Source organism: Ananas comosus, linkage group 6, assembly GCF_001540865.1.
Source record: "Ananas comosus cultivar F153 linkage group 6, ASM154086v1, whole genome shotgun sequence".
Lineage (NCBI taxonomy): Eukaryota > Viridiplantae > Streptophyta > Magnoliopsida > Poales > Bromeliaceae > Ananas > Ananas comosus.
In genome coordinates this window covers 7,235,432-7,250,808 of record NC_033626.1, presented here as the reverse complement: position 1 = coordinate 7,250,808, position 15,377 = coordinate 7,235,432, and the positions used below count along the sequence as shown (strand labels likewise).

Below are 15,377 nucleotides of genomic sequence, written 5' to 3'. Positions count from 1 at the left end.
GAAAAAAAAACGAGAGAAAAAAAAGGAGAGAGAAAAATGTACAAGGGTATTTTGGTCAGTTTGCTGAAAATTCAGACCAAATCTATAAAAACGAAAAATGTGGCTCATTTTTGCAAAAGCCCAAAACTAGTGGATTTTTTTATGCAAATTGGCCTGGTTGAAAAGGTGTACGAGGTATTTTAGATATGGGGAAAAGCAGGCAAAATGGAAAATGTAAATGATTCTCAAACTCACTTTATTTTTATAACTCAAATATTTTTATTAGCAAAATTGAAAATATTATTAAATTCAAAAAAAGAATTACCAAACTTAATGAATGATTAATTTAATAAAATAAAACTAAAATAATGGCAATAAATATGTAGCTAACTAATAGATTTATTATGCTGTTTCAAAAAGTTAACAACTAATTAGGAAAAAAAATGAAACAAAACAACAACCGGTGCATGTAACAAGTTCGAAGATAGAAAGAGGGAGACGAAAGCAGGAAAAGATAGATTATTCCTTGCAACCTACTGTAAACTACCACTTTGGCCCGTTTGGTTAGATGTAATTATAAATACAGTGTAGCTTGAAATACATGGAGTTGAAAATGCAACCGTTACAACTCCATGCATTATGTTTGGTTGGGTGTAGTAGAAAGCGCTGTTACTACAAATAATTTGTTTGGTTGTATACGGTTGATAAATAATTTTTAAAATTTTATCATTTTATATATATGATGGTAAGATTACCTCCAATATAAAAAAAATTATTTTTTGTTTAAAAAAATTTAAAGAGATAAGGTTACCTTTTGTTTAAAGTTATTCTCTCCAGCTGTTGCAGTTGGAATTACGGCCAATTTGGGCGTAGTTCCAACTGCTGCAGTTGGATCTCTTCTTGCAGTTCCTACTGCAGCAGTTAGAGTTAAATATATCAAATCAAATACCGAAGTTGTATTTGCATACGGTTACAACTGTCGAACAGTTGCAACTACATGACGGTCCCTTTATATATTATATCTTATATTAGGTGATTAATATTTTAAAATCTAAAGCTCATTTAGTACATACAATCTACACCAAACAAATAGTTTAAATATGTTCAGTAAATTTAAATTTGAAATTTTTATTCTAATACATTCGGTGAGTTTGGTGAATTGCGTCTAAATTTTTATACTAATACTGAACATATTTAAATATATTCCATAAATTTAATTAAGGTAGCGTTTAGTTCGGAAACAAGAGAGGGAATAAACTCTTGTTCCCCCCTTTGTTCCCAAACACTGCGTTAGGTACCCGAGAACAGTAGTTCTCGGGTTTCTGAAATAAGCCGGTATAAAGCTAGAACTGCTGTTCCACCTTTTTCCGATAACAAGCTTGTTCCCAGGTAAGAATAACGTTGACTAAAGTCTAAAAATAATTTTAATTATGGTATTAAATAATTAATTAATTTAAATAATATATTTAAATCATTAAATTTTGTTTAAATAATAAAATAATATACTAATTTATTATTTATAATTATTAATTAAATTATTATTATTTATAATTATTAAAAATTACTTAATTTATTAATTAATTAATTTATAATTAATTTATAATTAATTTATTCTTAATTAATTATTTATTTAATTTAGTATTAATTAATTATAATTACTTGATTTATTTAATTTATTATTATTTATAATTATTAATAATTATTTAATTAATTAATTCAATATTAATTAATTAATTTGTTAATTTATAATTATTAATAATTTATTATTATTAAATATTTAATTTATTATTACTTAATTGATTATTATTTAATAATTATTAATAATTAATGAATTAATATTTTATTATTATTAATTAATTTTAATATATTAATATTATTATTAATTAATAATTTTATTATTTATAATTTATGTTATTATTTAATAATTTATAATTTAATTATTAATAATTTGTTATTATATATTAGTTATAATTTTTAATTAATTTATTATTTATGATTATTAATATTAATTTATTATTTTTAAGTAATATTTTGATGTTAATTAGTTAGATAAAATAATTTTAATTTAAAATTATAAGTTTCTTTTGTTCCAATGTAACCATACAAATACTATTCATTTTATTATTTCTAGGAACAATTCTATTTTTATTTAAACGAAAAATTAGTCTACTTTCTATTTATATCTGAACTTGTACCTATCTTTGAAATAAGCAGTTCTTACTTATATCCGAACTAAATGCATCTTAAGTGTATTGTAAGTATAGATTTGGATTTATGGATTATGGAAGATGAAAGGGTCTCCAGATGTCCGTGACTGTAGAAAATTTTTGTGGCCGAAAAAAAAAATTTTAAGAAAACTCGTTATTTATTTTCTCACTTAATAAGTCGGTTGCAATTTGTGCGATGAGGTGGCACCTATTATGAGGATGCGTACGTAATCAAAAACTGATTACATGCCGCGTAATCTTGATTCGCTGCAACCTTGGATGTGCGTAATCATTACAACTCTTCGTCCCCTTGCAAATAAAGAACCGTATTCATAAATTCACATCCGGATAGAAATAGCTCTATTTAAGTTCTTCGCCAATCAAAAAGTGCCACGTGGCAGAGTAGTAGGACTTATAGAAGAGTTTGTACAGTGTTTTCTCCCAATTGTGGAAAACGAATTTTGAATGAGCCCCTCAACTACGGGAAATTCTGAAAAGGGATCCAAAATTTTAATTTTCGTCATTGATAGTCTTAATTTAAATTATTCTAATTTGTAAAATATAGTCTTTACTAAATTACTACGGTAAAATTTCACAATTATAGCGATTTTCAGCTAAAAATAGTAAAAATTTTCATAAATAATTAACAATTAATAGCTAATAAAATTATTTATTTCGACAAAAATTTTCAAATAAAATTTGACTATAAAATAAAAGGAAATTAAAGGTGGTGGTTTAAGATAGTCGATAGTCGATAGTCGAAGGGGTTTCTGTACATTTTCACATGAATTAATTAAATTAAATTATAAAGGCGACGTGATCCTACACCTACGATTCCCTGTTACGCGTACCTTTTCATTTATTCATTTTTTCATAATTAATAATTAATAATAATAGAATAATTTTATTTTTAAACGGGACAAAATAGAGGGGCTTTTCTTCTCTTTCACATGCCACCACACAAGCTCTGTGAGAGAGTGTCCAAGGAAGCAACGAGAAACCATCCCCCCCTCCCCCCCACAACCAAAAAAAAAAAAAAAAAAAAAAAAAAAATCCTAGGTTGATATCACACGGGAATCAATCGTTGCAATTTTTTCTTTTAGGTGTTCTAAAGTTCGCGATCGTGTTTTGGGGGATCGAAGGGGCCGCTCCATCGAAACCCTGCTCTTTCCCTTCGAAACCCCCCATTTTTAAACCGTTCCCGCGACGCGTAATCGGTTTCGGGGTAGCGGAACCGATTTCGCTGATTCGGTTTCTCCCTCTGTGTGGAGGGATTTGATCGCTATACAGTGATTTGGAGGCGGGGGGATTTGTTGGTAATAGATCGCTTCTATTTTTCCTGTTCTTGGATCGCTTTTTTTAATGGTTTTCTGATGGGAAAATCGGTTGACGTGATGCTTATGCTGTTCGGTTTTATATTGGTGGCCGCGTGGGTTTATAGTTTGGATTAGGAGCAGTCATTTGATCTCCTTCTTTTGATATTGGCATTTGTAGTTGGTTTCTGATGGATTTGCAGTTCAAAAAGAGGCATCTTCATCATCGCGGGGTGATTTAGATACTAGGTATTGTTGGTTTGATTTGTTGTTGTCAGATTATTTCCCCAAATTCATCTTGAATTGGAATGTTTTGTGGTTAAAAAAGGGTTATTGTTCTGATTATTTACTCCTATTCTGTTGTATCTTCAAGAATTGAGTGAAGTTTCCGAGCTTGCAGATGAACGAATCAGAATGAATGGTCCTGAGGAGGTTTGTTGTCGATGGAAACCCCAGATAAGAGGTTTTCTGATTTTGTCGGCGTCGTGAAATCGTGGATCCCTCGCAAGAGCGAATTGGCCAATGCTTCGAGGGATTTTTGGATGCCCGATAATAGCTGTAGGGTTTGCTACGACTGTGATTCCCAATTTACGGTTTTCAACCGTCGCCACCACTGCCGCCACTGCGGGCGTGTATTCTGTGCAAAATGCTCGTCTAATTCCATTCCCCGTGTGCTCGACGACCAGAAGAGTACTAGGGATGAAGGTGAACGGGTTAGGGTTTGCAACTTTTGCTTCAAGCAGTGGGAGGAAGATATGGCGGCTGCTACTGCTGTCAGTGGAGCTCGGCCATCTAGTCCAGTGCTCAGTCCATCTCTTTCAACTACTAGTATAGCTAGTTCTAAATCAAGTTGCACAGGAAACAGTAGTACTACTATAACGGCTGGGTCGGCCTCTTGCTCTGCAGGAGCTTATCAACATACACAGACTTGTTCTGTTGCTAGTCCTCTTCAGTGTGATCGAATGGAAACTTGTTCTGATAAGCAAGACATGCTAATGCCGGGGAGAAATGCAGACTCAACAGTTGATATGGGAGATGGTTCTAATCATTTTGGATATTGTTTGAATAGGTAAACATGGCTTATTTAGTTTCTTTGCTTTTGTTTCAACAGGTAAACGTGGCATATTTAGTTTCTTTGCTTTTGTTTGAACAGGTAAACATGGCTTATTTGATTTGTTTGCTAGTTAGTACATTGCGCAATTACTTTATTTTCTCATGGATTTATGTTATACATTTTTGTTATGCTGTATGTACGGTTAAACTAAATATTTTAGTTTCTGGCAATTGAGAAGACATGAGTGTTGAATTAGGATAGATCCAAGTGTCCCATTACATTTCATGAGAAGAAGAGGCTATGCAAGGAAACAGAGATGAAAGTCAGTTTATCTATACTCGTTATGCTAGTATCACTATATCAAGAACAAATGAAGGAATATTTATAGAAGTACTATATCCTTAAATGGTATTTGTCATCATGTGTTTTCCATTAATTTGGTCTACAAGTTCAGACATCTTTAGTATCAACCTTGGTAGTCTAGAAATATGAAAATTGAGGTTGTTATTATAATAATGTTCAGGTAACCTTGAGATTGAAGGTCCTCTCTCTCTCTCTCTCTCTCTCTCTCTCTCTCTCTCTCTCTCTCTCTCTCTCTATTCTGTGCGTTCAGTATTATACTAGCAGTTTTATTAGTGGATATACCTTGAAGTGTTCAAACATTATATTTTCCAAAAACCGTGGTTCGTGGCATTCGTGAAGTTTAGTATTCAGAACTTTAATACTTGTTTCTAGGAGAGTCTAATTCTTAATAATCCCAGAAGTTAAAGAAATTTGATTAATTATGTGTGCATCCGAGCTCAGAAGTGCCAGATGCTATTCAACATTATTAAACAGTTGTCAGATTTTTCTTGTGTGTGTGTTGTCCATGTAATTGAGTATTCTGCAGATGGTATAATAAGTTTAGTAAGAATATTTTCAATTATTTAACTATCTTTCTGTACTGTTATCAAGTGTGCACTGATAGTGTTAATATCTAGTATTTATCTATGAAAGACAAATAAAAAATGGTACATTTGCCATTGGGCTTTATTTTTGCAACAGCATTTTAATCAAAAAGAAAGAAAGAAAGAAATGCAGCAACATGGCGTGTGATTAAAATTCCATTGTTATGCCTAGTAAATCTATATCATAGAACAGACCAAAACTAAAATGTTGGTCAGAAAATATTAAAATTGTGCTTGAGTCACTAGTATATAAAGTAACACATTATATAAACTGTGTAGAGGAAAAGATAGAAATATAACAGGAGTTATATCAGGTTGAATTGGGAATGGTACTGGGTCTGCTTATAAAAATTTGACTAATACTGTATTTTAATAATAATTGGCCAAGACAAGTTTTGTAATGGACAGACTTTTAGTCCATTCAATTGTAGACTTTAATTCTCCATCTAGTTTAATATGTAATATCATTTTCATCCCAAAAATGACGTTTTACAACTGGATCTGTATGGGGGATCACAATCTGCATGTATTTTTAGTAATATATATGTATGTCTTTATATGTAAATGCATATACTAGATATCAATAGTCATTGGAGACCTCAAAATATGCATGGGCCGGCATGCATAGTGGCATAACGCACAACTTATTGCATATTATCTTTAAGTTTGCTATTTAGGATTTGCTAGTAACTGATTAAGCGTTTACTTTTTTAGAGTATATAACTTCTTTGGGGGAGAAGAGGGGGTTAAACTATTATACCAAATACAGGAAAGTGGGGATTGGGATTGTTGTTGCAGTCAGACCAGGCTATTCTAAGATAAGTTGGGACAACTATTCAAGCTCCTATTTTGAGGCTTGAGTACTGTTGCTCCTCACTTTATCCCACTTTTTTTTTTTTTTAATAATTACAGCTATTCCTCATAATTATAGTTGTAAAACCATTACAATAAATAATTCCTGTACTGCAAACCAAACATAATGTGACTTTTTCTTGGTTATCCTGGAATATGTGGATACCGCAAGGATTAAAAAGATTGAAAAAAAGAATGTTCCCTGTTAAATTTCTCCCTGAACCATACTCTGCCTAAAATAATCAGTTTTTCTTGTGAACTTTTTCCTTCTCGAACTGTACAGTTTTCCTGTTCTTGTAATGAATATAGGCTTTATCAAACTTATTTACCGTTGTGCTTTGATTGTAGAAGTAGTGATGATGAGGATGACTATAGTGCATGTCGCTGCGATTCAGAACCACAGAATTGCCAGACTTGTGATGACTATTATGGCCCAGTCGAGTATGATGACTATCAGTTAAATAAAGATCATCAAAATGAAGGAACGAATGACGCGAAAGATGCTTGCACAATCCATGACAGGACTGACCTCAATGCATCTTTAGGTGTCGATAGGATCAGAGAACATAGCCATGAAAATGGTGATGAATGCAATGCTTCTTCCTCTATATATAGCATGCAAGGCGCTGACGTGGAGCCCGTGGACTTTGAAAATAATAAATTAATTTGGCTCCCTCCTGAGCCTGAAGATGAAGAAGATGAGCGAGAAACCATTTTATTTGATGATGATGATGAGGATGCCACAGGAGAATGGGGTTACCTGCGCTCGTCAAACAGCTTCCGAAGTGGAGAGTACAGAAGTAGAGATCGGTCGGCTGAGGAACATAAGAAGGCCATGAAGAATATTGTCGATGGGCATTTTAGGGCTTTGGTGGCGCAACTTCTTCAGGCTGAGAATCTGCCTATGGGTCAAGAAGATGGCAAGGAGAGTTGGCTGGACATAATTACGTCTCTGTCATGGGAGGCAGCTTCTCTTCTGAAGCCAGACACTAGCAAGGGTGGAGGAATGGATCCTGCTTTGTATGTGAAAGTGAAATGCCTTGCTTGTGGACGGCCCAGTGAAAGGTAAATCAATTCATATGTATCACTGGTCTTGCTGTTGCTAAGATCTTATTGCGTGCATCTACTGAGACAATCCTGCGTTAATACTTAATAGATATCTGAAAGGTTAGAAATGTAGTGCATGTTCGCATTCTTTTTTTTTTTTCTTTTTCTTAAATTCTATGAGGTTAAAGGGATTTAGAATGGCCTTCTTTAGTTTTTCAATTATTGGCTGGCTTACTAATTTGGTAAGATTTTGTCGCACAAACTAAAAAAATATATATATTTTTTCTGTTTCTTAATTTTTTTAAAAAAAGATCATTTGCAAGCTTATTGTTGATAAAGACAAAACTGAAGAAAAATCATTTGTAGTTGTCTCACTCTGAAGAATATGAGGGAAAAGAAAAACAAGGAAAATATACAATGGTGAATCCGCCTTACTTTTCCTTGTGGTGCCTGTGGGATATCTCATAATCCTGTGTACATTCTTCTCTATATATATTATTAAGGTTGATAACTACTACTGACAGAGCTGCTTTGCCCTTCCAGTTTTGTGGTGAAAGGAGTTGTTTGCAAGAAGAATGTTGCTCACCGTCGTATGACATCAAAGATTGTGAAACCACGCCTTCTTATTCTTGGTGGATCTCTTGAGTATCAACGTGTCTCAAACTTGCTTTCGAGTTTTGATACCTTGTTGCAGCAGGTGTGCTGGCCACTTTTTACATCAGAACCCTTGCATATATTAATAGTGGGTGTTGAGTCAAGGTCTTAGAATTATGCATATTCATTCTTTTTTCCTCTCATCCTTCTATCCTGTGTAGGAAATGGAGTATTTGGTGATGGCTGTTGCAAAAATACATGCTCACCAACCCAATGTCCTTTTGGTGGAGAATACAGTGTCTCGTTTTGCACAAGATTTATTTCTTCAAAAAAATATTTCACTTGTTTTAAATGTCAAAAGACCACTTTTAGAGCGTATATCCCGATGTACTGGTGCTCAGATAGTCCCGTCAATTGATCATCTGTCTTCTCAAAAGATGGGGCATTGTGATTTATTTCATGTGGAGAAGTTTCTAGAAGAGCATGGTAGTGCTGGGGAAGGTGGCAATAAATTACTGAAGACTCTTATGTTTTTCGAAGGTTGTCCAAAGCCGTTGGGTTGTACAGTAAGTTCTTAGTGCTCAGCTTTATACAATGTAAAATATCTTTCATCTGGTTCTTTTTTTTAAAAAAAAATTAATTAGAAATACTGGATTGTTTCACTGGAGGCTGAAAAGGAATAAGTAATTTCAACAGTCAGCTTGCATGACACATGGCTATGAAATCTGTTCCAATTTGTTGTAGAACCGATTATGTTTTGTTTTTCTTGGGATTTAAATTTATGCATGAACCAACCTGTTAAGTGAGTTTTTTGAGGAGGTAATGCAATCCCCTAAGGATTAAAATAGAGATATCTTAAGCTATATATGCCTCCAATTTATCTTGTCATGTATGCTCCTGCAAAATCTGAATTTTCATATATGACCTTCAAAAGTGTAACTATTATTATGTAACCTTGTTCTTCGAAAAAAAGTCCCTCTTCAAGATAACAACTTCCCCCTTTTGGATGACTACCCAATTTAAGATAATTTCTGAAAAATACTGTAGTTTCTAGGAATAAGTACTGTAGTTTCTAGGAATAAGTACAACAATTGAGTTTTTGCAGGGCTATATGTGTGAGTAGATGATGCTGCATGGATACACGTGAATGCCCCCATAAACATGATGCTTATTTTTTCTTTCTGGTTTCCAGTAATTTACTAATACAGGAAATATATCTAAGTAATTGACAATCTTTCACAGATTTTGCTTAAAGGTGCTAGTGGTGATGAGCTGAAAAAAGTTAAACATGTTGTACAATATGGAGTGTTTGCGGCCTATCACCTAGCTCTGGAAACATCTTTTCTGGCGGATGAAGGTGCAACTCTCCCTGAACTTCCCTTGAAGGCACCTATAAATGTAGCGCTGCCTGAAAAACCACCTAAAGCTGACAAATCCATATCAGTGATACCTGGTTTCACGATGCCTTCTAGTGGAACACTGCAATCTAATTCGGTGCAACAACCAAGTGTGACCGATCCTAATATACTGCCTGGTGACTCAACTGAAAATGATTGTGTTATCTTTCAACAAGACAAGGTTTCTTTACCTTCTCTATTTAACTCATCTGGCTATACACAGTCATGTACTAAGAAAGAGCAGAGTCGAGTGAATGTTGTTGGGGAACTTCCTGCTGAATGTAGAGTTGATGACCGATTGCCATCTAAGTGTTTGGAGAGCTTTGATTCCATGAACGAAGATGATGAATTGGCTCATAATTTTGGAGTGGATACCAAGTCAAAAGATCCACCGCCATCTGATTTGAAGACTTCACCACAAGATAATGGCGCAAGGGATGTGGAAGCATTTTCCAAGGAGGATGTACCCCCTTCTCCTTCTGACCATCCAAGCATTTTGGTTTCCTTGTCTTCCCGTTGTGCGTGGAAAGGGACAGTGTGTGAGCATGCACATCTCTTTCGAATCAAGTATTATGGTAGCTTTGATAAACCTTTAGGGAGGTTCCTGCGAGACCATCTATTTGACCAGGTTAGTCTTCTACAAAGTTCTGCATTTGTATATACCATGAACTTGTGATTTGCAACTTGGTGGCCTTAACACACACATACCCCTAAAAATGCAAATTCATACAAACATACCCTTACGTAAGTTGGGGATTCATCCAACTCATGGGGAAAGCTGGTATTGTGTTGGATGATATTTTCGAAGTGTATGAGTGTATATATGCAGGAAAAATTATTTGAATGGCATATATAAAATTATGAAATGTGATAGGGATCTGCATTAAAATTATAATTTTTAGGGAAATAATTACTTATAACTGTTCGTTTTTGTAGAGTTATAGATGTCGTTCCTGTGACATGCCATCAGAAGCTCATGTTCACTGTTATACTCATCGCCAAGGCAGTCTTACAATATCAGTTAGGAGGCTTCCAGATTCTCCTTTGCCTGGAGAAAGAGATGGCAAAATATGGATGTGGCACAGGTGCTTAAAATGTCCTAGGGTTAATGGATTCCCTCCGGCGACTAGAAGAGTTGTGATGTCTGATGCTGCATGGGGTTTGTCTTTTGGTAAATTTCTAGAGCTCAGCTTTTCGAATCATGCTGCTGCTAGTAGAGTAGCTAGTTGTGGTCATTCTCTTCACAGGGACTGCCTCCGCTTTTACGGGTATTTCTCGCTTACTGCACTTCTCTAAAGTGCCTGTTTGGTCTGTCTTGAACATTTTTTTTTTATAGAAAATAGAAGCTTCCGGAAATCAGATCTTTGGCTAACAAGCAAATTTGGAGTTCTGCTGGGAAGCTATTTTGGCCTTGGAAGTACCACCTCTAACTTCTATTGCTCGGAGAAGTTGTTGAGTAGCTTTTAGTGAAAAACTGATAACACTTCTTCAAACAACTCTAATCGAACAACAGTTCTACTGAAACTCCAACCAGACCAAACAAGCACTAAACTACCATTTAGCCAGTAGTTAGCTTCTGTTTGTTTTGCTGACTTTTACTTCTTTTTGGGGTAGGTTTGGAAGGATGGTTGCTTGCTTCCGATATGCCTCTATCAATGTTCATTCTGTTTATTTGCCACCGCCAAAACTTGATTTTAATTATCGGCATCAAGAGTGGGTAGAAAAAGAAGCAAATGAGGTCTCTCAAATATTCAAGCATCCCTTCCTACATAGATGTTTAAGTTCCTTGCTAGATCTTCTTTTCATATTGATTCAATACTGCAGGTTGCAAATTCCACTGAACTTCTCTTCAATGAGGTTCTTACTGTACTTGCAAAACTTAAGGAGAAAGGGCCAAGTACTGGGTCTCTTGATGGCAATGTGAAAATCCTGGAATCAAGAAAAAACATTGTTGAACTAGAAGAAATGCTGCAAGTGGAGAAGGCAGAGTTTGAGGTATACTTTTTATCCTATGTTTTCTGGTAAATTACACCATTGTTCACTTTAGATATCATGAACTTGTATGTTGGTCAATGAACTTCACTTTCTTGCAATTGATGCACTGAAATTTACTTCCGTTTCAACCGGCTCCTGTTGAGCTCTGTTTAGTTTCATACTAAAGGAGACACGAATGCCATGTTATCTCGAGCCTATCGTGAATCAGTTACATTCGTCAGCCCTCCATTTGCTAAATTAACGAGAAGTTGACAGGGGACCCAAATAAAACAGAATGCAAAATCACATCAATTGCAGCAAATTGGAGTTCTGTGATATAAGTGAAATTCTGTGATACTTGCAACCAATGGTGTTATTTGCCCCTGTTTTTAGTAATAACTTTTGCAGTAACCATACTGAGTGAAATGTGTAACAATTTTCAGGAATCATTACAAAAATTAAGGAAAAGGGAGACAAAAAAGGGACAACCTTCCATCGATATTCTTGAGGTTAACAAAGTAAGAAGGCAGTTACTCGCCCTGTCATATGTATGGGATCAGCGATTAATTATTGCTGCCTCTTCATATGGTAGCTCTTTCGAAGTGCTTAGTGCTTTCCCTTCCAAAAACAATGAGAAGCTTGGATCCACTGAGAAGGTAGTGAATTTGAATATCTCCATCAGGTCAGATTCAAAGGCTGATGATTTACTTAATGGAATCCTAAATTCATCTGAAGAAGGTAAAGAGGCAGTAAACCATCCTAACCAGCATAACATAAATCTGCCAAAGAAAGAGTCGGAAAATGTTGTTACTGATGGAAAAAACTCGAATATGCGTCAGGTTAAGAGTTCTAGTGTAAATAATCAGCTTGGTACTCAGGAATCTGGTGGCGGTGTTCGAAGAGTTCTCTCTGATGGGCAGTTCCCAATTGCAATAGACCTTTCAGATACATTGGATGCTAAGTGGAGAGGTGAAAATGGCCCTTCAAAGTCGTTAGTTTCTGTAGAATCAGAGAATATGGAGGAAAATCGAGTAATTCAGATCCCCCCCTTTGCATGTGCATTGCCTGCAAGGCTAGGAGACAGTGTGGAGGACTTGTCGAGCTGGATGAAAATGCCATTTTCATTGTTTTATAAGTCTCTGAACAAAAATTCAGGAAGTGCCTTAAGATTTGATGCCCTGAGTGAGTACAGTCCTGTCTATGTTTCTTTGTTCCGGGAGTTAGCAGGCCAATGTGGGGCGAGATTTTTCCTTCCTATTGGAGTAAATGATACTGTCATCCCAATTTTTGATGATGAACCAACCAGCATCATATCTTATGTGCTCGTTTCTCCTGATTATCATTCTCATTTGTCTGATGAGGGGGAGAAGAAAAAAGATTGGATGGATTTGCCACTTCCATTACCAACTTATGATTCGGGTTTTCACTCTTTTCAGTTACTTGATGATATTTCTTTAGAAAGCTTTAGGAGTTTGGGTTCGAATGATGACAGCATTTCATCTTTTTCTGGAAGCAAAAGTTCCATCACGTTGGAACCCCTTACATCTATGAAAGCGCTGCATGTTAGGGTTTCTTTTCAAGAAGATGGGCCACTTGGAAAGGCGAAATATACCGTGACCTGCTATTATGCAAAATGCTTTGAGGCTCTGAGGAAGACTTGCTGCCCATCCGAGCTTGATTTTGTAAGGTCTCTTAGTCGATGTAAAAAGTGGGGAGCGCAGGGTGGAAAGAGTAACGTTTTCTTTGCGAAATCGTTGGATGACAGATTTGTTATAAAGCAGGTCACTAAGACAGAACTCGAATCGTTTATCAAGTTTGCACCAGAGTATTTTAAGTATTTGTCAGAGTCGATAAGCACAGGAAGCCCAACGTGCTTGGCAAAGATTTTGGGGATCTACCAGGTATTATATTTGTTGAGCATTTTTTTGTTATTTTATGGGTTTAATTAGTAGCAACTCCATGTGTTTCTTGGACCTTTTGGTTACTTGCTGAATTTTGTGGTGCAGGTTACAACTAAACACCTTAAGGGTGGAAAAGAATCAAGAATGGACGTTCTAGTTATGGAAAACCTCTTATTTGGGCGGAATGTGACAAGACTTTATGACCTTAAAGGATCCTCGAGATCACGGTACAATCCTGATTCCAGTGGTAACAACAAAGTTCTTCTTGATCAGAACTTGATCGAGGCAATGCCAACTTCTCCGATTTTTGTTGGCAACAAAGCAAAACGGCTCCTCGAAAGAGCTGTTTGGAATGATACTGCTTTTCTAGCGGTGAGTAGAAAAATTGGTGCCAGTTTTTTCCATGCTATTTACCTAAGTATTAATTCTTGGATATTTTTACTTGTTTACAATAATATTTTTAACATCGCTATATTCATAGTTTACGAAAGACTTGGCCCCACCTATTACATTTGAAGATTGCTTAAGGACACAAAAGTTATAGATAAAGATCTTGACAAAACATTAATAAATTTTAATGTCATGTTTTGTAAAAGAATTGATAAACCTGTCAATGATTGTTAGGATCATGATTTTTTACGGGATACATGTGATATCTTATCTTGGTGAAGCTCCTAGTTGCATATCAGCACAGAAAGATGATTAAATTCTAGATAACTTCCCACTCGCATTTTTGCAGTGCAGATTCTGCTTGCAAATAAAGGTATGAAACAGTTTTAGCCATTTGTGCAGAACGAGAAATTAATTTTAGAGTAGCCAATAATTTTTTACTTCTAAAAGAAATGAAAAACTGATGATGTTAGGAAGCTGGAGGTTCTCTGTAATGAACTAAAATTCTGTCTCAAAACTCAAAAGCCTACATTGAGTCGTACCATTTGTTTTGGACCCTTCAATGAGAAGTTTTTTTTAAAAAAATTTTCACTTAATGAAGGGATTTTCTGTTCATTTTATTCCTTTTATCTTCCTCTTTTTAATTTAATATTGTCGCAGTCGATCGATGTAATGGATTATTCTTTACTGGTGGGTGTCGATGAGGAGAAGCACGAACTTGTCCTCGGAATAATCGATTTTATGAGGCAGTATACATGGGACAAGCACTTGGAGACATGGGTAAAAGCTGCAGGTATCCTCGGCGGACCCAAAAATGCTTCGCCCACCGTAATTTCCCCAAAGCAGTACAAAAAGCGCTTCAGGAAAGCAATGTCTGCATACTTTCTCGTGGTTCCCGAACAATGGTCGCCTCTGACCATGGCTTCGAGCAATTCGCAGTCCGACCTCTGCCAAGATAATCGACAAGGCACCTCTCAAGAATCCTAAGATATCGTTTTCTGTGTATATTTGGGGTATATAAAATGAGATGGCCCTCATTATTTGTTGGGTTTCTTTGTTTCTTTTTCGTTCTCTTCGTTTTTTCCTTTTATATAGTATTTGTAGACCATCAGGCTTTTTATTTATATTTATGATTATTTTTTTTTGGTTTAAATGTCACGACATGGTTATTAGATGCCATTAGATTTTCCATGTAGGAGAGCTTCTGATGAGCTCATGATGAGGATGTGCAAATATATATAATAATTCATGTAAATGTTACAACAAACATTATATGGAAGTAATGAAATCTTATTTTGTGTATTTTGGTTCTTTAAGCAGCTTTTTGTTCATTGAGCATTCATTCCAATTTTTGTTGTATGCATCTGTTTTGCTGTTACATTATTTTGTGATATTTGTTGTAGGTGAGTTTGTTTATTTCACCTCTGCCCGTTTATTACCCATTTGTGCTAAATAAATAAAAACAAGTAAGTTCCAACTTGGCATGTTTGGTTATGCAACAAATAAAGTAATAACAAATTTTAAAGCAAATTATTCTGCCTATTTATAAATTTTTTCTTCAAATGGCTTATTCCAAATATGAAATGAACATTAGGGAATTTGTAGCAGCTAACTTCACTCCCCTTTTTTTTTTCTTCCTAAAACTAAACCCTACTATTACACTTTACACTTCTCTCTCTCTCTCTCTCTCTCTCTCTCTCTCTCTCCCGCACACCACCTTCT

General features: G+C 35.2%; 1 protein-coding gene across 3 annotated transcripts; it reads left to right on the top strand.

The window, feature by feature from the left end:
- Nucleotides 3,143-14,971, top strand: LOC109711854 (1-phosphatidylinositol-3-phosphate 5-kinase FAB1B). 3 transcript variants are annotated; one of them, XM_020235161.1, is made up of 12 exons: nt 3,143-3,748; nt 3,873-4,568; nt 6,701-7,417; nt 7,943-8,096; nt 8,215-8,559; nt 9,236-10,018; nt 10,327-10,658; nt 11,005-11,128; nt 11,215-11,385; nt 11,808-13,265; nt 13,371-13,637; nt 14,316-14,971. In XM_020235161.1, exons 2-12 carry the CDS (start codon nt 3,943-3,945, stop codon nt 14,640-14,642), a joined length of 5,304 nt encoding a protein of 1,767 aa, XP_020090750.1. In that variant the 5' UTR covers nt 3,143-3,748; nt 3,873-3,942; the 3' UTR covers nt 14,643-14,971. The 3 variants fall into 3 exon arrangements, with proteins under 3 accessions (XP_020090750.1, XP_020090751.1, XP_020090748.1); XM_020235162.1 differs by having other exon boundaries at nt 3,143-4,568; nt 6,707-7,417; XM_020235159.1 differs by having other exon boundaries at nt 3,143-4,568.

Bases quoted from the DNA above. Each gene is read 5' to 3' on its own strand.
- LOC109711854 (XM_020235161.1), top strand. From the start codon at position 3,943: ATGGAAACCCCAGATAAGAGGTTTTCTGATTTTGTCGGCGTCGTGAAA. The intron at 4,569-6,700 runs GTAAACATGGCT...CTTTGATTGTAG, and splicing joins TTTGGATATTGTTTGAATAG to AAGTAGTGATGATGAGGATG. The intron at 8,560-9,235 runs GTAAGTTCTTAG...AATCTTTCACAG, and splicing joins CAAAGCCGTTGGGTTGTACA to ATTTTGCTTAAAGGTGCTAG.